At 33.9% G+C, this 22,801-nt stretch overlaps 3 protein-coding genes across 5 annotated transcripts; 2 read left to right on the forward strand and 1 right to left on the reverse strand.

The window, feature by feature from the left end:
* Positions 5,297–10,616, forward strand: LOC109721719 (mannose-1-phosphate guanyltransferase alpha-like). Of its 2 annotated transcripts, XM_020249470.1 has the most exons (15): positions 5,297–5,349; positions 5,459–5,558; positions 5,668–5,768; positions 5,869–5,947; positions 6,141–6,201; positions 6,518–6,564; positions 6,673–6,765; positions 6,865–6,955; positions 7,052–7,100; positions 7,736–7,852; positions 7,934–8,081; positions 8,804–8,896; positions 8,975–9,043; positions 10,083–10,125; positions 10,234–10,616. In XM_020249470.1, the coding sequence occupies exons 1-15, from the start codon at positions 5,297–5,299 to the stop codon at positions 10,332–10,334; spliced, it is 1,245 nt and encodes a 414-aa protein (XP_020105059.1). In that variant the 3' UTR covers positions 10,335–10,616. The 2 variants fall into 2 exon arrangements, with proteins under 2 accessions (XP_020105059.1, XP_020105060.1); XM_020249471.1 differs by lacking the exon at positions 10,234–10,616 and having other exon boundaries at positions 10,064–10,090.
* Positions 15,681–17,255, forward strand: LOC109721106 (zinc finger protein 7-like). The gene has a single exon (XM_020248524.1). The coding sequence runs from the start codon at positions 15,914–15,916 to the stop codon at positions 16,442–16,444; it is 531 nt and encodes a 176-aa protein (XP_020104113.1). The 5' UTR covers positions 15,681–15,913; the 3' UTR covers positions 16,445–17,255.
* Positions 18,079–20,982, reverse strand: LOC109721634 (cyclin-A3-1-like). 2 transcript variants are annotated; one of them, XM_020249340.1, is made up of 8 exons: positions 20,403–20,982; positions 20,194–20,303; positions 19,894–19,969; positions 19,730–19,806; positions 19,475–19,505; positions 19,211–19,360; positions 18,991–19,125; positions 18,079–18,880 (listed from the first exon to the last, which is right to left on the reverse strand). In XM_020249340.1, exons 1-8 carry the CDS (start codon positions 20,823–20,825, stop codon positions 18,809–18,811), a joined length of 1,074 nt encoding a protein of 357 aa, XP_020104929.1. In that variant the 5' UTR covers positions 20,826–20,982; the 3' UTR covers positions 18,079–18,808. The 2 variants fall into 2 exon arrangements, with proteins under 2 accessions (XP_020104929.1, XP_020104928.1); XM_020249339.1 differs by having other exon boundaries at positions 20,071–20,303.

The following is a 22,801-nucleotide window of genomic DNA, read 5'->3' on the forward strand; positions in this document are numbered from 1 at the left end:
CAACTGCTAGTTTTTTTTTTTTTTTTTTTTTTCTTTCTTATATAATTATTGGTGAATATATAATTAGTTGTTTGGTCTATAACAGGTGTCGTATTGTAATTGTGCATATATGGGTGAACGAATCAAATTAACAAAGGTTGAGAAGTACATGCGACAATTTTAGGACCAATCAATCATATATATACAATAAGAATTAATTTATAAGATATCACATCATTAATTTTAAAAACTCGAATAGTTAAAAATACACAATGAATTCACTTAAAACGTACTACTAGTTTTTAATTTTTAATATGAGACTAATTTTCACATGTAGAAATTTAAGCACTAACTTCCTGGTGGCAACCAATTGTCCCTAGCGCAAGTGACAAAAAGGCTTGGTGGTTGATATTTGAGATCGAAATTCGAATCCTAATTAATTCACAATTTTCAATTAAGTTTATTTCTAAATAAAATAAATAAAGCGGATACCATGCTATCTTTCTCTCTCAAAAAAAAAAAAAAAAACTTCTTGAAGGCAAGATCCATAGAATGTTGGGCTGCTCAGAAAGCCTATGGGCCAAGATAAAGTTTTAAAACAGTAAAGTTGAATTAATTATTTAATTCTAATAAAATGTGCCTATAGTTTTAAAACCAATTGGAAAATTGGTTTGCTCATTAAGTAGGAATCAAGTTTGAAACTACCAGATATTTGTGATCTTGAACTATGCAGACTCGGCAAGCAGGTTTTGGATGCAAAAAATTCATGCTTCTTTTGTAATTCTTGTCCTAGTTTAGGTCTAGAGAAAATGAGAAATGCACTCTTTACCTATTGATATTTACTCTCCATGATAAAAAAAATAAACACTTCTGGTCCTCAAATTTTGATTTACATAGTGCTTTAATCTTTAAATTTTAATTCGTTATAATTTCTGACTCAAATTATAAGGCCCATGACACATTAACTTGTAGACTTTAATTAGCTGTACTTTTTGGCTCAAGCTAGAAGATATGTGACATTTAATTGTGAATTGTAATAAATATCTTAATTGATGATATATCAATAATTAAAATACTATATTATTTCAATATTAGTAATTCATCACTACTTATTCAAAATAATTAGATTACATAACTTGATTGTAATAATTCAGAAAACTTGAGCACTAAGATGTCATATACCTCATAGTTCGAAATACAAATTGTAAGCATTTCATATCAAAAATAATTTAGGTCATGTCATTCATACTATTTTATATTTCATGCAAATCTTTCGCGTATGATGGTTGGAGTGTACATCGTACACTCCTTTTGAGGTGTATGAATAGCATTTCTCCATTTCTTATGATAAAAAATTGTCGCATAACACATGAAGTATTTAATAATTTACATAATAAAATTGATCTAAGCAAAATTTAGAATCAAACAATATTTTAAAAATTATTAGTTAATAAAATCTTCTCAAAATATCTCTTTATTTTCACATATCATTTTATTTTCATTTATTATACTTGTTCTTCACTTTTGTTGTCTAATGATATAAATTTTGAAAAACTATTTACAATCTGTATCAAACAAATGTTTGTTTTGATCGTTCTTTTATATCAGTTGCAATGTCACTGTTGTTATTGTTGTTATTGTTGTTATTTGGATAATAACTAAAATCCTAACTGTTCAATTCAAATCTATATTTTATAAAATAATTTATTTTAATATTTTATGCGATGTGCATTGCACGTGCACTAGGCTAGTGCTGACTAAAAAAGGCCATGGTTCCGGGCTTGGTGGTTTACACAATGGGGCTGCAACAGGGGAACCTTTTCTTGGTTTCTTGGATGGAACCAAAAAAAAAAAAAAAAGTCTAATAACTTAGAAATTTGTACTAAAAAATTTTTAAAATAATTGCTACTGCAAGTTTTTATCTGTCAACACATCAATAATATGTAAAATCAATATTACACGAAATTCAAAGTATTTTTTCAAGTAAATCTTTTTTTTTGTTTGAATGAATAAATGAAAGAAAAAGAAATATCTTCTTTTTCCCTTTCTCTACTTTCATAGAAAACAGTTGTTCACCGTTATAAGCGATCATTTTTTTTTCTCCTCATGTGTTATTCCCAACGAGAAAATTTTTTTTTTTTTCTCCAAACTTTTTTTTGCCCCCTTTCCTTTGCTCTAGATCCGGAGTGTAAAATAAATAGGATAATTGCCTATATATTTCTCATACGTTTGAAAATATTCAATTTATTCCTTTTTTTTTCTTTCTAAAATGCCCTTCGTATATTCCACCGTTATTGCAAAATACCCTGCAGTTATCTCCTATTAAGAATTAGTTTGGAATTGAGGTCTATCTAACGCTATTATATAAAATGAAGTTAAGAAAAAACATATAGGGATATGCTTTTGCGTTCTCCGGTGGGACCGCAGAAAATGTATCGTAACCAACTCATCGCGATATGCGGAACGCAATATTACGTACGGAAACAAACAGGATATTTTTCCAACGTATTTTCTCACCGCATGTAACGCAATCTCCCCGCAATCCCAAACGAAGCCTAAGACTTAGTTTGGTATTGAGGCCTATCTAACGCTATTAGATAAAATGGAGTTGTGGAAAAAGGATATGCTTCTGCGTTCTCCGGTGGACCGTAGAAAATATATCATAACCGAATATGCGTACTAGGGTATTTTCCAACGTACTTTCTCACGGCACGTAATGCAATCTCCCCGCAATCCCAAACGAAGCCTAAGTTAAGTTCCGTTAAACGTAAGTTAAATATCTACCACAGTTAAAAAAACTTAGAATACCAATTTTGCCCTTAACTTAAGGACAAATAAGAAATGCCCTTAACTTAAGGACAAATAAGAAATGTTAGTGACGGTAGAGGGGTATATTAGAAAAGATCAAAAGTCAAAATACTTTTTTTGCCCCTGACTTTAAAGGCAAATAAGAAAGTTAGTGATGGTGGAAAGGTATATTTAAAAGGGCAAAATAGTAATTTTACAGCGATAACAGAGTTAATTAACCGATTTTAATAGGGTATATTAGAAATAGATTGGAACTTAGAAATGGTATTTTCAATATTAACCTCCTAAGAGGAGTAAATCGAAAAATCGAAAACTTTTCAGAATAATATAAGCAAGTGCCCCAAAATAAATCATACCTAAACTTCCATTTTGTATGCATCCATGTATTCATTTATTTATTAAATTTTTTTTTATAATTTTTATACTATACCAGCGTGGAGGTCGCGGAAGTTTAACGTGCACATCGGATCCAATAAAGCACTTCTTTACGAGTACCTGAAGCAAATAACAAATGACAATACAATCCATAATCCATATTTCTAACCAAATTTATTTTTAAAAATAATAAATAAATAATATACTGTATAATTTATAAAAAATATAATATAATTATTATGCCTTCACCGCATTGATGAGAGAGATTTCTTATCCTAATTTATTTATCATAAACAGGATAAAATTTTAGTACGGAGCTCTTTAATAAGATATTATTAGAAAATTTTGATTCGCTGATATGTGTTTATTTTTTCTATACAAAAAAAATTCATTGAATGTTTTTAATATTAAAATTTATTTTTTTAGATTTTAAAAAAACTATAATTTTTAAGTAAAAATAAAATTAATAATAACAGCAAATTACGGTTCCTTAACAAGCCGCAATTGGGTTGAAAATTTTTTTTTTCTAAATTTGTGCCGAGGGATAACGAGAATACACTCCCGGAAAATTAGGCAACGGGAATTCCGAGCCAACTAAGCCGAGTGGGCCCCACGATGTATTATCAGATATATTTATCCTAAATTCACGGATGCAAATGAATCCGGATTAGGGGAGCTCCTATCCCTTCTATAGAAAAAATAATTCATTCTGAATCCGTCTCTATCTATCAAATATATGAAGCGGAAGATGAAAGATTTTTTTCTTCCTTTAATCCGTGTCGAGCCGTTAAAAATTTGCTCTTATCATGATCTGTCCCAAAGGAGACTTTAAGTGAGAGTCAAAAATAAAATAAAAAATAATCCGTCTCGCTCCGACAAAAAATAGAGCAGGCGGTGATGGAACACTCCCTCCCCAGTATCGCCATTTGCATCCCTAGTCTTATTGGAGAGCTTTGGATGCCTAACCATATATTAATTTCCCTTCAATTTATAATTTATTAAATTGACAAAATTATTTTTTAAGAAAAATATAATTTTAGGAAAAAGTCAAAAGATATGAGATGAACTCCTTGACAAGATGTTGCAGACAAACTCTCAACTATAATTTTTTCTAGCTCTAGGCTCATCCAAATCTATATCTCTATACCTATCTACTTATAATTATTCTTTTTAAATTTGGCACATGGTAATATTTTCTTCGCTGTTAGGTGTCGATTCTATCCCGAGCTGATTCTCCTCCATATATATATATATAGATAATATATATAATATATTATATATATAATAGTATATAATAATATTTATTCTAATTTGAACTAAAATCGAACTAATTTTTTTTTTTTGAATCGACCAATCATATCAGTGTCGGCTCTCCGAACTGCTCAAGCCTTTGAATGTTCCTTTTTTGTTAATCAAATTTTTTTTTTTTTCACTGAACCGAACGCCAGCTACACCTCTTATGAGTTTAACGTTCTATTTACTTCGATGATACATTTTTTCATCTGCTATAATAAATTTATTTTAACATCGGTTTTCTTTCACACTATATCTTTCATTAGTATTTTAACATTTATTTAATAAATATTCATACGCAATCTAGGGGTAAAAAAAAGGACCCTTTATGATAACAACATCCGCCCTAAGGATTCGCATTAAGATCGAAATGCATGCGAACATATCACAATAATTGTTCTTTCCTCTCCCGATTCTCAGTACACCGGTCAGAGCATTTCTTCGCCCCATTCTCACCCATCGCACAAAAATCCCCCCAGGACGAAGGAGCCGGAAGCGAACGTGTCAGCCCCGCCTCTGATTCTCCTCTCTCTCTGCTCTCTCACACTCAACTCCGGAGTCCCCTCAATTCTCATCTCTTCGCTCCCCCCCCCCGCCCCCCCCTAAACGCAATCAACGTTCCTTCTTCTCCGCAAACACCGACCCTCTCACTCTCTCTACTCCTCATCTCATTCTCTCTTTCTCCCTTTAAACCCCTTCCCTGCTTCCCGCACTCCACACGCATTGCCAACGCATTATGTGTTTGAGCGAATCTCGCCTCCCCTTTTCTCCCTATCCCTCCGTTTACATCGAATCCCTCTGAAAAAGTATGCTTTTTGCGACTCACTGGAATTGGCGATTCATGGGATCTCCGGACAGAGAGTGTGCGGTGATACTGGTCGGTGGACCCACTAACAGGCTTTCTTTTTCTTTTTTTTTGAGATCTCGCCCTAATTCCGTTCCCAAACTGAGATCTTGTTGATGGGTTTTGTGGATTTTGAAGTGATCGTTGGGCCTTTGATGCAGGGACGCGGTTTCGGCCGCTTTCACTGAACGTGCCGAAGCCGCTTTTCCCGTTGGCGGGGCAGCCGATGGTGCATCACCCCATCTCCGCATGCAGAAGAGTATGTGATGTGAAACATTAGATCAATGCATGTGTAATTTTGCTGGTAATATATTAGGATCTTAGTTCCTTCCTTGTAGTATGTTAATACGTTGACTTGAAACTTGTAGATCCCCAATTTAGCACAGATATACCTGATTGGGTTCTATGAGGAGAGGGAATTCGCGCTTTATGTGTCGGCGTTATCCAATGAGCTTAGAGTTCCTGTTAGGTAAAAATCCCTTTTTTGTGTGTGTTTGTATTAACATGGATACATGAAAGCTCTCTCCTTTGAAGTGTTTGATCGATCTGTTTTCGTTTATTTGTTTTAGATATTTGAGGGAAGATAAGCCACATGGCTCGGCAGGAGGGCTGTACAGCTTCAGAGATTACATAATGGAAGACAACCCGGTTTGAGATCTCCTCGTGTTCTTTTATTTGCTTCTTGTTAATGTTATAAAAATAGAAGCAATGTGATGCAAATTAAACTGTTTTGTTACTTTTATTTAGAATATAATCGAAGCAGCAACACTTCCACACTGCGATGACAAGTTTTAACCAAGTTGTGATTGTAAATTTGTGAAGTTTTTCTTTTGTTTCGCAGTCTCATATAGTTTTGCTGAATTGCGATGTTTGTTGTAGCTTTCCCCTCCCAGAAATGCTTGGTGAGTGTCTGATGTAGCTCCAGTCTCTTGTTTATCAATGTTCTTATACCTTCTTTATTGCAGAATATTCGCTTTTTGGTATGTATTATACTCGATTGCATATTTGCATGATAGTATGAAATCCCTTCCTCATCATTTACCCTTACAAACTCCATATAAGAAAAAACTTCTCTTTTAGTTGCTTGAGTTATACTGTGAAAAATTGGAACACTTTTTATTGTGCAGAAGATTATACTTTGCAATTTTTGTCTAAAATTATACCAATTTCAAGCTCTGTTATGGTATTTAATTGCTTCATTTCTCTCCGTGAATGCAGATGCCCATAAAAGATATGGTGGAATGGGTACTGTATTAGTAATAAAGGTGTGGGAATGATGCAAAGATTGCTCTTGTCAATTCTTATCTGATTGATCTGTTACTGCCATTCATTTTCGAACATGTGTGACTAATTCCACTTGTGTGCATGTTCAGGTATCAGCTGAGTCAGCAAGCCAATTTGGTGAGTTGGTGGCTGATCCTGTCACAAATGAACTGCTACACTATACAGAGAAACCGGAAACTTTTGTGAGTATACATCTTCAGAATCATGTTACTTCTTGTTAGCTTTTGTTCTAGGAAGTTTATTAAGTGACATCACTCTATCATGGTTTTCACTATGTGTAGGTGAGCGACCTTATAAATTGTGGTGTCTATATATTTACACCAGATATCTTTAATGCCATAGAAGATGTCTTTACAGAGCGGAAAGACAGAGGTAAATGTGAATGAATTATCGAATATAGCTTATTGTTTAACTCTTAATTTTACATTTTCTGAAAGAAACCTGATTTTTCGTAATCTGATATTTCAGCTAATATACGACGCGTAACCAGCTTTGAAGCACTCCAATCAGCAACAAAGTACTTACGATATGTAACTTTGTAACATGTGTTATTAATTTCACAGATCTGTTATTTTACCAACATGAATTAGACTGTTGGTGACCTTTTTTCCATTACTTTATTTTCAACCACTATTGCATTTGTTGGATTCACCTGGTCATCCTACGTTGCACCTTAACAACAAGGTGTCAACGTGATAGTATGATATGGTCTGAGCTGGCAATATGCAGCGACTCAGAATGTGCTTTGCCTCCATATTAGTGGTTTAAGGTTTCAATTCAGCATATACTTACTTATTTTTCTTGTTTGGTTATTTCAAAAAAATTCTTAATTTAGTAGTTCCATATTGTTACTGCGATTGATCTGTTGCAGCTCTCTAGATGTTATTCATGTCCGAGTTAGTTCTTTTCCATATATCATCTTGTTGATGGTACCTTATTTTCTTTTTGCTGATCTAATTATTCTTTCAAAATTTGTCGTTGGTAATAAATGTTTTTTGATACGTTGCTTTCCCAAGAGATGCTATTGAATATACAGTATCTTCTAGTTGATACTAGTTTCTCATATTTGAATATTTTTCACAGTTCACTTTAGAGACTTGTAATGGTGGGTTGGTTTCTTATGGTTTCTTTCCCTGTATTTGGCTTTAACAGGGCTCTTCCTGCAGACTATGTTAGGCTGGATCAGGATATCTTATCCCCTCTTGCAGGGAAGAAAGTACTCTACACGTATGAGACACTCGACTTCTGGGAACAGATTAAGACTCCAGGGTAAAAAAAAAACTCTCCAGATTTATTTTCAATTTTCCTAAACTATTGTATTGGCAATAACTGGTGCTTTTTTATGCACAGGATGTCGTTGAAATGCTCTGCCCTGTACCTTTCTCAATTCCGCCATACCTCTCCCCAACTTCTAGCAGCAGGAGACGGGGCGAGAAGGGCCACAATCACTGGTGATGTGTATATCCATCCATCAGCAAAAGTGCATCCAAGTGCAAAGGTAGTTTGCTTTTGAGAGATTTACATACCCCTACAAAAATTATATTTTTACAGATCTTCCCCTGCAATCTGAAATTTTACAAATGCTTCAGAAACTTTGTTTCTTTCATTTATATCTGTGAACTTACCAAAGTCCCCCCCTGTAAGAAGACCTTTAAACTAACATGATCATGCAATCGGCTAATGGATTTTGTTCAGTTTTATACCTAAATCATAATGAAATATTCCTTGTGCTTTTACTTTATTTATATACGAAAGTACATGTAATATATGTCTTAATTGCATGTAAGAAGATTTAGTCAACCTACATATTTTGAACTACATTACTGTTGATAGCAATGGGATGTTAATACAATTATAGTGAGAATAAGTAGCAGCAGATTAATATTAAAGAATTACACTGGTAAACATGATCTATGATCTAGAACATTAAGCATGTCGACTAACAAAAATACAATAGAAACTATCCAATGTACAGGCAGTATGGCTGCTCTTCCTGAAATACTCTTATTAGGCTGGTGTGAAGCATGAATTATGAGGCTACCCAATACATAGACGATAGTGCTTCAGATATGTTATTTTGTGTAATCAACCTTTTTGACCTTAGCAACAATGCCTAGAAGATCTTTAAAGTACTACATCATTTTAGGTCAGCACTTTTGTTTTTGTCCAAGATCTTACTGTCTTGTTTTTGAATACTGATGTGTAGCTTTCATTGAACAGATTGGCCCTAATGTATCAATATCAGCCAATGCTCGTATTGGAGCTGGTGTTAGGCTTATCAGTTGCATCATTCTAGATGATGTTGAAATTAAGGTGTGTTAGATTGGGCATGGTTGATGAATGAGTAATCATTTCTTGTCAAGCTTGTTAATAAGGTTCCTTTCATTACAGGAAAATGCAGTTGTTATTCATTCTATTGTTGGGTGGAAGTCATCTATTGGGAAGTGGTCTCGTGTACAGGCAAGCTTACATTTTAGGTTTCTACCTTGTGTTGAGAATTTTAGAACCGCAAGATTATGTCAATGTTTGTTCTTATGGTTATTCTTCATTATAATGTTCTCGGGATATCATATTTCTCAAGTGGTTGTTTATGTTCTTAACAATGAACTTCTAATTAAGAATTTTACCTTTTGAACAGTTCCAAATCCAAGTAGCATTCAATCTTACTTTGTTTTTCCGTATCCAAGTATGCCAAAAAGTCATATGAGTCCAACTCTTCAAGGCCCGCAATACTGTCTATAATTAATGAGATGGCTGCATTGGTCTTTTAATCTTTAATTTGCTACTTTGTAAATATTACATTTGGTATTATCAGTCATGTTGAAGCTTTCGTTATCAGTCATGTTGAAGCTTTCATTGATTAACATAATTACTTGCAGCATCTGTTTTAGACTTGATGTGGGATTGCATTCTCCATATTTCTTACTTGAAATACCTTTTTGTATTTAGGCCATTATTATCAATAATATACATATTAAATTATGAATTATGTCTTCAGTAAAAATAGTTAAACATTAGTATAGATTCTGTGATGCATACGAATACTTATGAGTTTTCTACTACTGCCTCTTGGTAAAGAGAGTCCTTTGTTTGTTTTGGATCCATTTAGTTGGATATATTGCAGAAAGGGATTAACTTCCTGTTATAGTCTGGATGTAGTTAGTCAAGAGGTTCCAATTCAAGAAAGGCGTGACGATGATCCCTCCTCTAGATTCTGACTCCTCCCTCATGAAACTGTTTGATTGATTACATACACAAGTAATTCTGCGTGTAATAAATTCGCAAAAGTTCTCACTGCCCTATTGCAGTGGTTTCTGATGTTGATGCTTTGATTAAAATTACCATTTTTTTTGCCAGCTTATGTTAATTTGTGCTTACTAGCGCCATGCATTTGAATTTGTAAACACTTTGTCAATTGCCAGACAAAAACGTAGCATAAGGTTACCAATACTTCTCATCATTTTTCTGTTGTTTTTAAAGATCCCGCTATAAATTGCAGGGAGAGGGAGACTACAATGCCAAACTCGGGATTACTATCCTTGGTAATGCTTGATTTCTCTTCTCTTATCTTCAACTGTTGTGTATGAAGTGGAACGCAAATGAAGGACTTTAGTCTATTCAAACAATTAATCCTTTTGCTTCAATTGCAGGTGAAGCTGTGACGGTTGAAGATGAAGTGGTGGTGATTAATAGCATCGTCCTCCCGAACAAGACCCTAAATGTCAGCGTGCAAGAGGAGATCATCCTGTAACAGTGAAGTGACTCCCAAACAAAATCTCATAGAACAGCTTATGGTTTTCATTTTTGTTCATTTATCACTATACATCTTCCGAACTTTTGTATTTCCTTTTCTTGAAGTTTTAGAGCTGCTGTTGTTACTTCTCTAGAGGTTGCTACCCGCCAACACAAAGGCTATATTTTTCTCCAACCTATTTTATGATTAGATTATCGGAATTGTAGTCTTGTAGCATTTTGTTTAGACATGTAAGTGAATGAATAATAAGCATCAGTGTTGGATATGTGTTGGATTTAAGATCTTGTTGTCTCCTTCTCTTTGAACTTTTCTTTTGTTTCCCTTTTTTTTCAATATATTTTTATAAAACTCAAGAGAAGTTCATGTTAATTTATGCTTTCGTTTTCCTTCTTGTTCTATACTATTTATTTTGGGGGGGGGGAGGAGCTTAAAGGTCTAATCTTACCAGGTTGAGTAAAAAACTAGGTGACATAAACTTCTTTTTTTTTTTTTTGCTGCAAATCTAGTAGTAGAGAATTATTTCACCTGCTCTTCACATGAATGGTTAGTTGGGAGCAGGAAAAATCCATATGAATGTTCATAAACTACCTTCCTGACTCCTCTAGGTGAATACTGATACTGTGACCACCATTCCCAGGAAGCAAATAATGTGGAGGTACCTAGAATAAGTTGCTTTTTAGTGGTCTAATTAGTGTAAGAATCAAACCTAATTTACTGTCTATTTTCAATTCCAAAATAGATCCTGTAGCTTATTGGATTTAAACCTGAATCTCCTCAAACATGATCATATGCTTGTAGTGTTTCTTTTTTTTTATTTCACACCCAAAAGAGAAAAAGGATTTAGATTTCAAATTCTTCTATGCCGACCCTTCAACACCCTGTAGGGTTGGCCCTTTGATGATGTGATGGAATACAACGCCCGCGCGCTCTCGCGCGCGCGCGCGCACACACACACACATAACCGCACAAAGAAAATTCAAACATTTGAGATATTAATGCTTGTGATTGGTGCAGTTTTACATTTGTGGACCGTACTTTTATCGGTCTTTTCATCTCATTTTATATTTCAAATCTTGTAAGTTGCAGCTTATTGACTTTGTAAAAGCTAATAATTGGATTTTAACTATAAAATGAAATGAAAATGTTGATTGGGGAAAGACACACACATGGTGCAGAAGAAGATATCTCTCCAACATTGTGTGGTGAAGTTCAACGAAGATCATGATTGGGGTTGGAGATGATTGTACCAGCGAATCAAACAATATCTAGCAAAAGAAAAGAAACATGAAAAAGTTATGGATATTCTCACTGCTGTCTTGTGGTTGCAATTTATTCCCTCAAAAGTTTTCACTTAGGCCTGTTTAGATACTCCTAAAAATAAAGCATAGTTAAACTATGCTATGCAGAAAAATTATCCCTTGGAAAAAAAAATAACGTAATTTTTTGGAAGAAAAAAAAATAATGTAATTTTTCAAGTATAGTTAAATTAAACTTCAAAAAATGAAGTAAAATTATAATCCATTCTAACCAAAGAAAAGAATTCCACCATTTTTAAGCTTCCTTATTCCAAAAATATATCAAGCTCTAAATTATAAATTCCAACATAAATTTTAAATTTCAACCTAGATTTAAATTTTAAATTTTAAAATTAAATTTTAATTTCAATTCTAAATTTTAAATTTATAGTTTGAATTTATATTCAAATTTTTAATTTTGAATTTTAAATTTTAAATATAAAATATTTAAATTTTATAATTTCAAAATTTAAATGTCAAATTTCAAATTTTCAAATTTAAAATTTTGAATATTAAATTTTAAATTTTAGTTTTCAAAGAATAAATTTCAAATTTTAAATTTTAAATTTCAAATTTTCTAATATTATAATTTCAAATTTTAATTTTCAAATTCCAATTTTCAAATTTTAATTTTCAAGTTTCGAATTTCATATTTTAATTTTCATGTTTCAAATTTCAAATTTTAATTTCAAATTTCAAATTTTATTTTAAATTTAAATTTTTAAAATCTAAATTTCAAATTTCAAATTTCAAAAATTAATGTTTCAAATTTTAAATTTTAAATTTTGAATTTTAAATTTTAAATTTTAAATTTCAAATTTCAAATTTTAAATTTTGAATTTGAAATTTTAAATTTTAAATTATAAATTTCAAACTTCAAATTTCAAATTTCAAATCTCAAAGTTTCAAATTTGAAATTTCAAATCTCAAATCTCAAGTTTCAAATTTCAAATTTCAAATTTTAAATTTTAAATTTATATTTTAAATTTTAAATTTTAAATTTTTTATTTCAAAATTTAAATTTTAAATTTAGATTTTTCTATTTCAAATTTGAGATTTTAAACTTTCAAATTTTAATTTTTAAATTTCAAATTTCACATTTCAAATTTTAAATTTTAAATTTTAATTGAAATTTTAAATTTTCATTTTAAAATTTAGAGAAATTTCGTGGAATTGCATGACGCGCATTTAAATAGTTTAAAAATTGAATCCGTAGAATTTTTTAGAGTTACATGATTTCCTATTTCATCTAGACCAAAAGCAAAGTTTATAAATTCCGTGGATATTTTTTACTGTATATCCAAACAAGCCCTTAGCGGGTGTTTGGTTATATGCAAAAAGACTCTGAAAAATAATTTTCAGTTGAAATATATTTTGTTGATGTTCGATTCTCTGTAAAAAAATTTTCTCAAAAATTTTCTTTTACGAATCCGCTGAAAAATTAGAGTTTTCGCTTGCCCCTCTATTCGAGCAGAAAACGGAAAGCTACAGGAAAAAAATAGCAGGGCTCATGCCTTTTTGCATGCGGTCCTCAGGACCACCTGAGAGAGAGAGAGAGAGAGAGAGAGAGAGAGAGAGAGATGAGCGGTCCTCAGACCAACCTGAAGAGAGAGAGAGAACAGTGCTCTCTCTCCTCCTCTTTGATTAATATATATATATATATATATATATATAAAAATTGAGCTTATATTTTTAAATATATGTTATATTGCTTGTAATTTTTGGCCATTGAATTAAAAGAATGTAGATTAGAATGATTGGGTCCTTTAAGGTAGTGAGTGGTTAGTTGAATAGTGTAATCTAATGATTGAAAATGATCAAAAGACGTATCTAACGTTAAAAACTTACAAGTATCAAGAGCTTGATGCTTTTACAAGCACCGTAGCCAGATTCTCTCTCTCTCTCTATATATATATATATATATGTAATATTTTAATATAAATTATAATAATTAAATATATTATGATAATTATTATATATTAATAATATATATAATAAAAAATATATTAAATAATTTTTTATTTTTTTTTTCAACCAGACAACCGTTATGAAAATCTTTTTTTTTTTCTATGAACCAAACACTAAACAACCTAAAACTTTTTTTTTTCACTGAAAATTTTTTACACCGAAATTTTTTTTCACAATTTTACGTGAAACCAAACACACCCTTAGTGTTTATATTTTCTTACGTTGCATTCATCCTTTGCTCAATTTTTTTAAAAAAAAAGTCAGCAAGTGATCTTGTCCCATAAACCAACTATATGAGAAAGTCCAGGGACTGAAACCAAGTCTCAAGTACTATCCAAACATTTAATCCAAAGAAAACAAATTATACCTAACATATATTTATTCCTCGTCTTCTCCATTTGTTTTTTTTTTTTTTTTTTTTGAGAGATAGATAGCACGCTACCCGTTTCGTTTACTTCATTTAAAAATAAACTTAGCTGGAAATATGAATCAACTAGGATTCGAACTTGGGTCTCGGATACCAACCATCAAGTCTTTTGCCACTTGCTTTAGGGACAGCGGTGTCTCCATTTGTTGTGGAGAAAAAGAAGATGTGGATGAGAATCCATGTTCTTTATCTAGATCTGTTTTCCTGATCATCAATCCACTAGCAAAAATATCACCATCAAATTTGGCATCACCAGCAAGTAGAAAAAGTAACCAAAAAATAAAAAAAATAAAAATTGCTGGGCTTTTTGCAGGGGCCAGGGGGGTGGGACTTAAAGAGCTATCCAACTATATCTTCTCCATAGTTCCACCCCATAAGCTACTTGCTAAGTACAAGTGCTTCTCCAAAAAGCAGCAGCTTCTGAAACATCCTCCACTACAACATGATGCTCAAAGCTCCATAAAAGAGCACATCTCCAATCAGATATTCCACTGGAATATTAGCATGTATTAAGCAAGTATAAGTGCAACACCCACCTTCTCCTAAGCTTTACACCCATTATTAATATATTATGCATGTGTAATTTGGTAATGGCATATCCACTCACCTTTGTGCTTTGATTTATACCTTGCAATGTAATCAGAATGGTGTAATGGCCTAATGTTGGGCATCCATTACATGGTAAATCCTTTATTAATAAATTTAGGGGGAAAGGGTGTATGATGACTTTGTTGAGAGCTCCCAAAAAGGAGCAACCAACCAATGTGTTATAATAAAGAATAATCCCCATCTTTCCAAATTAGTTATTGTACATGTTGAGCTTAGTTTTCAAAGCATCTTGATTGTCGCGAGAAAAGATGATACCGGAAGCAATTATATAAGGATGATGTTATTGACATAGCAATACTTATTATTTCTTGACGAGAATGTTGAATCTGATCAAATTTGCTAGCCAGATTCGTGTACTTAAGTCTAAGGACCTGGGAAAGGTTTGGAGGTAGAAAACCTGTAGCAGTGATCTACCTAAGAAGCGAAATCGTCAGATTACATAGTAGTAATCTGATATCCTCAACAAGTGCAAGGTTTGGTGTGAACAGTATAGACCGGAAAAACAAGAATCAAGGAAAATTCTTACCATGGCAAGGACTGAAGTTCCTCCAATGTGAACTTCATGTTATTCTCCAACTGTTGAAAGCAACCTACTCATGAAAAGGACACCAAGAAGGAAAAGTATTTTGGGCTTCTATATTGGGCTTCTTCTATACCGTTAATGTGTTGGCAAACTTATATGTTATTTTTGAATGTATGAATCTATTAATAGCTTTTACATTATATGTTTGTCGACGCATCGACAATATTTAAAGATAGCATTTTGGGAGGTCTGTAGAATTACTGAAAACCGTCAAAATTGTAAAGTATGTTATTATAAGCATGGGAATAGTTAAAATATGAGTCTCATAATTGAGGTGAGGAAAGAAGGAAAAGCTAAGATATGACACTTGATAGTATTGCCCTTAGATTGCGAACCTTGTAATTTTGATCCATAGAAATAAGTGGGTGTGACTGAATGAATAGGAAATGAAAGTGAGGAATCTCCAATTTGGAATTGGCAACAGTAAACATGAAAGAGGCATTGTTTATGGAATAACAAGCACCAACAATGTGGGCCACTAATAGGAACAAGATAGGCACTGAACTGGAAAGAAAAATCCATGCCACTTCCATTCTCCCTTGACTAGTTGCTCTCCTCTCAATTATTCCCAACACTTCTTAACCTCCTCTACTGCATCTTTTTAAGTGAAACACTTCACAACCAAAAGGCTCAAGTAGACTTTCCATTCTGCTTCCTCTAAAAGCTCAACTTAACATAGTTTGTGTTACCCCAAATGGAAAATGAAGAAGTGGGGGAGACAGAAGGAAGCAGTAGTGGAGAACTCGGCAACAATTTCGATGGAGAATGGTTGGATTTAAGCCTTGGTGGGCTTAATCAGAAAAGCACTTCTGACCCTCCACCAGCTAAAACAGCTCCTCACAAGACATTCTCATGCAACTTCTGCATGAGGAAGTTCTTCAGTTCGCAGGCCCTCGGAGGGCACCAGAATGCGCACAAGAAGGAGAGGGGTGCCGCGAGGAAGTCTCACCAGCTGTCGCATAGGACGATTGCAAATTTGCCCGCCAGCACTCCAATCCTTCAGTCTCTAAGAGTGCATTCTCATTCGATGGTGCAGAAGGCGCCTAGAGAAAGCAGTGCAGTCATGGTGGCGAGATTCGGCGCGATCGCGCCGGACACGAGGATCGGATGGGCCCCCTTTGAAGAAGAAACAGGTTTGATGTGGCCAGGGAGCTTTTTAACAGATTCTCAGCAGCTGAAGAACCAAACAGAGCAGCAAAAGCTTGATTTGAGTCTTCGGCTTTAGCATATACTTTTGACAGGTGAGAATTGCTCGCCGACCGGCTTTAGAAACGGCAAGATGAAAGGGCCTTTTCAGCGAATCGCAGTTTGGTTTCTGATCTTTTACTTCTACATGTTAGTGTCTAAACTTACCGAATTTCTTGCGATGTCATAAAAAAAAAAAAAAAATCTTATGTTGTTCAGCTCCTAGCTAGAGATTTTGGAGAAAAATTCACCTGGGGATGGCACTGCAAGCAATTGGGTAGTTCAGTACTGTCTGAAAGATCTGGGGCATACTTGCAATTCATCAAAAGTTTAGAGACTACTCGTGCATTTTACGTTTTTAGAGACTAACAGAATATGATCTTCAGTCAACCATTAGAAGGCTGGTTGCTAATTGTGCACAATTATGTCAAATGAATAGCAAATCGAAAGTTTGCAGGTGCTTCTAGCAAATATGACAACATGTAGTTGTGATTCAATACTAGCCATGTGCATCAATGGTTTATAAACAAATTTGATATTGCAGGATCACCTGGTCCCCAATCTCGCTTAATTTCGAAGGCTCTGTTTACCGCTGTAAGATACCGCTGTAAGATATAGTTCAGGAAGCTTATTTAATTCAAATATCGCACCATCAAAACATTATAATGATATCTACTATTTTTAAACAACATAAAAGATATGTAAACTGACAGTTTTGGAGCTTGTACCAGAAAGCAGCTTTGTTTTGAGATTTCTCATGAAACTCCTTCCTTAATTCATGTAACTTCTGTTAAGTCGCGAGCTCAACATGTTATTTTTTTTTCCTTCAAAAAGATAATTTTACCCTTCAATTGTAAAATGACATTTCCTGCCGCAAATTTATACAAAAAAAGGGGGCAAAATGGTCATTTGATAGACGGGCCACATGCTGAAACCATGAATCAATGAAAAATGAGGTAAACTTAAGTGATTGGCAGGTGATTTGTCAATGGACTAAAAGCCAGAATATCAGTTAACTACAGGAACTATCCACACATTTCGGGCGTTTTTGGTAGTATCGGGCTCCAACTCATCGTACTGGCAAGTTCATTGAGCTCGACATCACGCAGTCTATGCATGAAGTCATGAGCACGCGCCGTGCACGAAAGGGGCGGTTTCTGAGACAATTCTTATGAGGGTCCCAGCAAGAAATCGATCTGTGCTGAAATACATTTCAGGTGCACCTCAAAATCATCGATCTTCAGACTTTCACGTGCTCAAGACTTCAGAAAGCGAGTCCATCCCTGCCAAACATGCCCTTTACACATAAACAAAATTTTGTTCCCTTTGCACTCGAAATGAACATATGATTGGCTTGACAAACATTCCACTACGTTAGTTACAATTGCATCAATTCTAGAAACATCCAATAGATACCTCTATCTACTTTAGTTATAAGCATATTACAATATGGCTATAATGAAGGAGTGGAATAGCTTCTGCTGCAACTGGTTATCCACTTCTTCAAATAGCATGTTAATGCATGTTTTTTTTTTTTTTCTCCGAGTTAAAAGAGGAAAACCTCCCAAAATATCATTGCCAAAATAAAGTTGTACAGAATCTGAAAGCAATAGAAATTACAAAGCAACTCATAAATAGTTCAGATCTTAACCTTGATATTTAAGACAACCCGATATCTCTATATTCGTTTTCTTCTGAGCAAAAAAAAAAAATCTTATACACTGCTGGCCAAACCAATTGCTTGGTGATTGATAAAGATCAACTGCAACCTGAGAATTACTGCCAGTGCAGAGGTGCCTCAACCATATTGTGGCTTACAATCTTCCATAATAACTTTTCTTCGTGAGATACTTGCATTATTCTAATAGCATCAATTAGACCGTAATTCAAATTCCAACTGGCCAAATAATTTTCTTTTGAAAGTAAAACTCCACCTCCCCAGATCATCAAGCCTCAAGAAATGAATCAGAACTTAATAACTTCATCAAAGCATGCAATTGCCACATTGTATACATCACATATTCAGAGATACATAACATGCAACTTCCACAATGTATGCAACCATATAGTAGATATGGATTTTCTTTCCTTCAAAATAGATAGATATATACAAATAGAAATTAGAGTAGCTTTCACTTGTCAATTTGAAAAGTTGAACTACAAAATTTTTCTGAAGCCCAAAATTCTGCAGAATCTACTCACAAGTCCAGATCATCTACATCAACATACCTCTCCTTTTCCGCACTTAGCATTAGTTGCCTGACAGCTGCTTTGGTGGTGGAAACCAGAAAAAGCTTTTCGCCATCAGAGATTGTTCAAAGATCACTTCTATAAAGTGATAATAACTCCTAAAAAGCTATCAACCAGACATTGTCTGCAAAAAGTCGCAAAACTCTCCATGCCTTTATCTTCTATAGTCTTTGAAGAAGGATGGAGGAATCTCTGAGCGAGGAACCAAGGTTGACACAGATTTGAACTGTTCAAAATTAGTGAAAATGAAATTAAACCAAACAAGACCCAACAAAACTACAGGTTGAGGGCCAAACTGAAATAGACAAGATACTACACAAAAGTGCTTAGTCTTACCTTATGCTGCTTGTATTTGTCTTTGATGGCTTTCAAGGCAGAACATTTCCTGTTCAATTGCAAATCATGGATTGCGGCAATGCAATCCCTTAGCTCAGAGGCACTATACCCTGTGTTACTTTGGAGTGATAGACTCTACACAAGCAAAATTACCAACTATTACCAAACATGCCGCAGTATACAAATTAGATGAGAATTTTACCATCAGAAGCACTCTTACCCAAGGTTGGGACCTTGGATTAATGGTGAATCTCGCCAGGAACACAGAAGAAGCCGCAATAACCGATGGTAAGAACCGAACACAGCCATAATCCACCAAACTTAATTCAGCAAGGTAATTGCCCAAGAACTCCAACAACAGGTTTGGGTACTGCAAATAATTGAATCATCCATTACAAAAGCAAAATTCAGGATAAAACTTCAAGTCCAGGAACAGTTGCCCAAAAAAACAAACAATGTAGATAAAAGAAGTAGACCAACTTACTTTGCAACCTTGACCAGCCTTTGTGAATCTCCTATAAAAGGAACGCAAACATAACAACCTCATTAAGTTTCATGTTATGCAATTGATGGTCCTAAAAACAATCACATAGCATGACAAACAAATAAAACATAATCAGGCCTATTAGAGTAAACGACAGGTTTCGCCTTTTTGCCACTACACAGGATATTTGAGATAAATTGCCACAATAAGCAAAGTTCTCTCCAGCATAATTGATATTGAATTCGAATTCTATACCTCAAAAAAGTCTTTACGGTGGGGTCTCCCATTTCAAAGTTGAGAAATTTTAGAACCATTGCCTCCATCTTCACAACCTAAAATCACAAATGGAACATGTTGTTTACTCGCATAGGAAAAACCCAAAAATAACATTCGGCGAAGATAGCTAAGAGAAATCATACCTCCTGCTTCGTGTAGCTATTGTCGGTTATGTAACAAAAATCTTCGACATGAGGAGGGCTAATCTCTTCATACTTCCTGCACCGAAAAAGAAAAGAAGGCGCTATCAATAACTAATCGACCGCTCAAAAAAAACCCTAGATGAATACCAAGAAAAAAACGAGAGCTTTGACACCTACGAAGCTACGAGCATGCAAGAAACTCCGAGAAGCTGCAGCTTCTTCCGAGCGACAGCATGCATTGAAAGAAACCTATCGACATATGAGATTGTGAGAAAAAGGGTATCAGGGAGAAGTTTATACTCCTCCGCAACGGCGACCAACCAATCCACCAGCATCCCCCGCATATTTTCCGTAATATCTTTCTGAATTGTCTCAATAAAGTTAGCAATGGGCCTTCTCTTCGGCTCTGCCTAAAAGATTCATCAAAATTACGAGGACCCAATTCGAATTAGACAAAACCCACATGGAATTGAGCCTAAAAAGTCCAATTTTTTAGAACCAGACCTCACCTCCAAGGATCGAAGGTAGTGATATATATCACCAGCGTAATAAGAACATATTTGGGGATCCTTCTCATTAGATTGAGTGGAAGGAGAGTTAGAGGAAGTGAGAGGTAAAGGAGCTTCCTTTTGCGCTGCCGCTGCCTCCATCGCCTCCGCTGTCACCGCTGCAGCCTCTTCCCTTGCCTTCGATCTCGTTCTTGGTTTGGAAAAAGGAGGGGGATTGGGAGCGGGGGCGACATTGGATAGGTTCGGGAGCTCGGCCAGCGCCTTGCGCTTTCTCTTGGCCGGGGTGTGGAGGCGACGAGGTGGTGGCGCCGCAGCGGCGGCGGGGGCGTAGGTGGAGGTGGTGGCATGCGTCTTCGCCGCCGCCGCCGCTGCCGAGGCAGCGGAGCGGGTGAGGCGGGCGCAGTTGTTCTCCTTGTTCGCCATGGTCGCCCCTTCTCTGCTTCTTCGTTCTCTTCTTCTATGGACACTGCGATGGTTCGAAATGGGGAAAAACTAGGGTTAGGGTTAGAGAGAGAGGAGAAACGAGAGGGTTAGGGTTTTGGAATTTGGATTTGAGGGGAAAGAATGAGAGGAGGAGGGAGTGGGGGAGGAGGGAAAGCGCCATTTTTACAAATTCGAAAGTGCTGTTTGTTTTGAGCGCTTAAAAGAAACTAAAATTTTGGTTAAATTGTATACACACCCCGTAACCTTTAATTATTTTGAAATTCAGCCCTTAATTTTTTTTTATTTGATTTACATCTCTCTACTTACCATCTAATTTAGCTCATTTCATTAGCAATTTGACTAAAATAATTTTTAATCATGTGCATCTCTTATGAAAATTTATTCTGATTTCTAACCGAATCATCAAAATTAAGATACTCAAATAATTAAAGAAAAACATCAAATACCATCCCTGTAATTTCTCACTTTTTTATTTTAGTACATGTGGTTTAAAATATATCAATTTCGTGTCCCATGGTTTTATTTTTCTCTTTTTATTATCCCCCACTAATTTTTTTAGTTAAAGCAGTGAAAAAATTAAAACTAAAAGATATTAAAGTAAATACTCAATAAATCTAGATGAAATATCTAAAATTTTTTATATATAATTTAACGAAATGTTAACGGAGGAGCTGATAGAAAGAAAAAAATAAAACCACGTGATACTTAATTGATACATTTTAAATCACATAATATTAAAGTGAGAAAGTACGAAACCATAGAGGTGATATTTGAAGTTTACCCAATAATTAATAAGTAGAATAGATATAAATCAAACAAACAAAAAATTAGAGGGTCAATTTCAAAACGTATTAAAGTTTAGGCGGGTGTCTTATACATTTTATGATTTTAACCTAAAAAATTTGAGATTCGATTCGATTGGTCACTTTTTTGGGCGGAATTTATTTTTGATTTCGACTTTTTCAAAATTTGTTTTTCCCTTCTTTTTCTGTGTAGAAAAGGGTTCGTATTTGGATATTTTTGTTCTCTTTTTATCTTTTTCGTTGTTGAGTTTACAAATTAGTAATGTTGGAATTTGATCCATTGCGACGATTTTAGATAATAATAATAATAATAATAATAATGCTGGGGATAGAAATTTTGATCCAAACCAATTGAGTCAATCAGATTCGAACCGAATTAGATCAGTATTGGTTGATTTTGAATAATCCGCTTTTGGTTGAAAGTTGTTTAATTCAAAATATATATATCTATATCTATATCTATACTATATATAAAAGCACGTATTTTAAATTTTAGTCTATCGACAGGCCTATTTCAGAATTTATCCTTTTTCGTATGCAAAATAAATAACATAACGAAACTTTTTTTTTTTCTCCAACTATTAATATTTATTTTTTATTAAATTTTTTATAAGTCAATATCTTTTCTTTTATGATAAATATTTATATATTATTTCTATTTTTATCTACTAATATTTTTTTATTATATTAATTTTTTAATTTTTAAGTATTTGAAACTTCTAAAAAATAAATTTAGTAATTTTTCGAAATCATAATAAATTCCATCAAACGGGCGTAAAATGATGGTCAAAATTAAACGACGTTCTAAAAATGGATGATCGGATTCTTTAATTTAAAATCGGAGTTATTGATCTTTATCTAGGTAGTGAATAGAATTTTTTAGCAAAAATTCAACATATTTAAATTTTTTACACTGTTAAACTAGCAAGTATCTCATACTGACAGTTAAAAATTGTCAATTTTGTGAGCTTTTAATCGTAAGGTAAATGATGTCAAAAAATTATGAAATTTGATTTTTAGAAGTTTTAAATACTCTGGATAATATTTAAGTGTATGGATCGTCGATTCGAAAGTTCTATCATCAAAAACGACTTATGAGTACGAGAGCGATCATACTCATAAGAGTATAATAGCTGGCCTCGTATATATAGA

Source organism: Ananas comosus, linkage group 15 (assembly GCF_001540865.1).
Source record: "Ananas comosus cultivar F153 linkage group 15, ASM154086v1, whole genome shotgun sequence".
NCBI classification, from domain to species: domain Eukaryota; kingdom Viridiplantae; phylum Streptophyta; class Magnoliopsida; order Poales; family Bromeliaceae; genus Ananas; species Ananas comosus.

What these genes read in the sequence shown, in the direction of transcription:
- LOC109721719 (XM_020249470.1), top strand. Translation starts at nt 5,297, where the DNA reads ATGGGATCTCCGGACAGAGAGTGTGCGGTGATACTGGTCGGTGGACCC. An exon ending in CCATCTCCGCATGCAGAAGA is followed by an intron (nt 5,559 to 5,667) that starts GTATGTGATGTG and finishes TGAAACTTGTAG; the next exon opens with ATCCCCAATTTAGCACAGAT. An exon ending in ACTCGGGATTACTATCCTTG is followed by an intron (nt 10,126 to 10,233) that starts GTAATGCTTGAT and finishes CTTCAATTGCAG; the next exon opens with GTGAAGCTGTGACGGTTGAA.
- LOC109721106 (XM_020248524.1), top strand. Translation starts at nt 15,914, where the DNA reads ATGGAAAATGAAGAAGTGGGGGAGACAGAAGGAAGCAGTAGTGGAGAA.
- LOC109721634 (XM_020249339.1), bottom strand. Translation starts at nt 20,825, where the DNA reads ATGGCGAACAAGGAGAACAACTGCGCCCGCCTCACCCGCTCCGCTGCC. An exon ending in ATAGCTACACGAAGCAGGAG is followed by an intron (nt 19,807 to 19,893) that starts GTATGATTTCTC and finishes TTGTGATTTTAG; the next exon opens with GTTGTGAAGATGGAGGCAAT. An exon ending in ATCCAAGGTCCCAACCTTGG is followed by an intron (nt 19,126 to 19,210) that starts GTAAGAGTGCTT and finishes TTGCTTGTGTAG; the next exon opens with AGTCTATCACTCCAAAGTAA.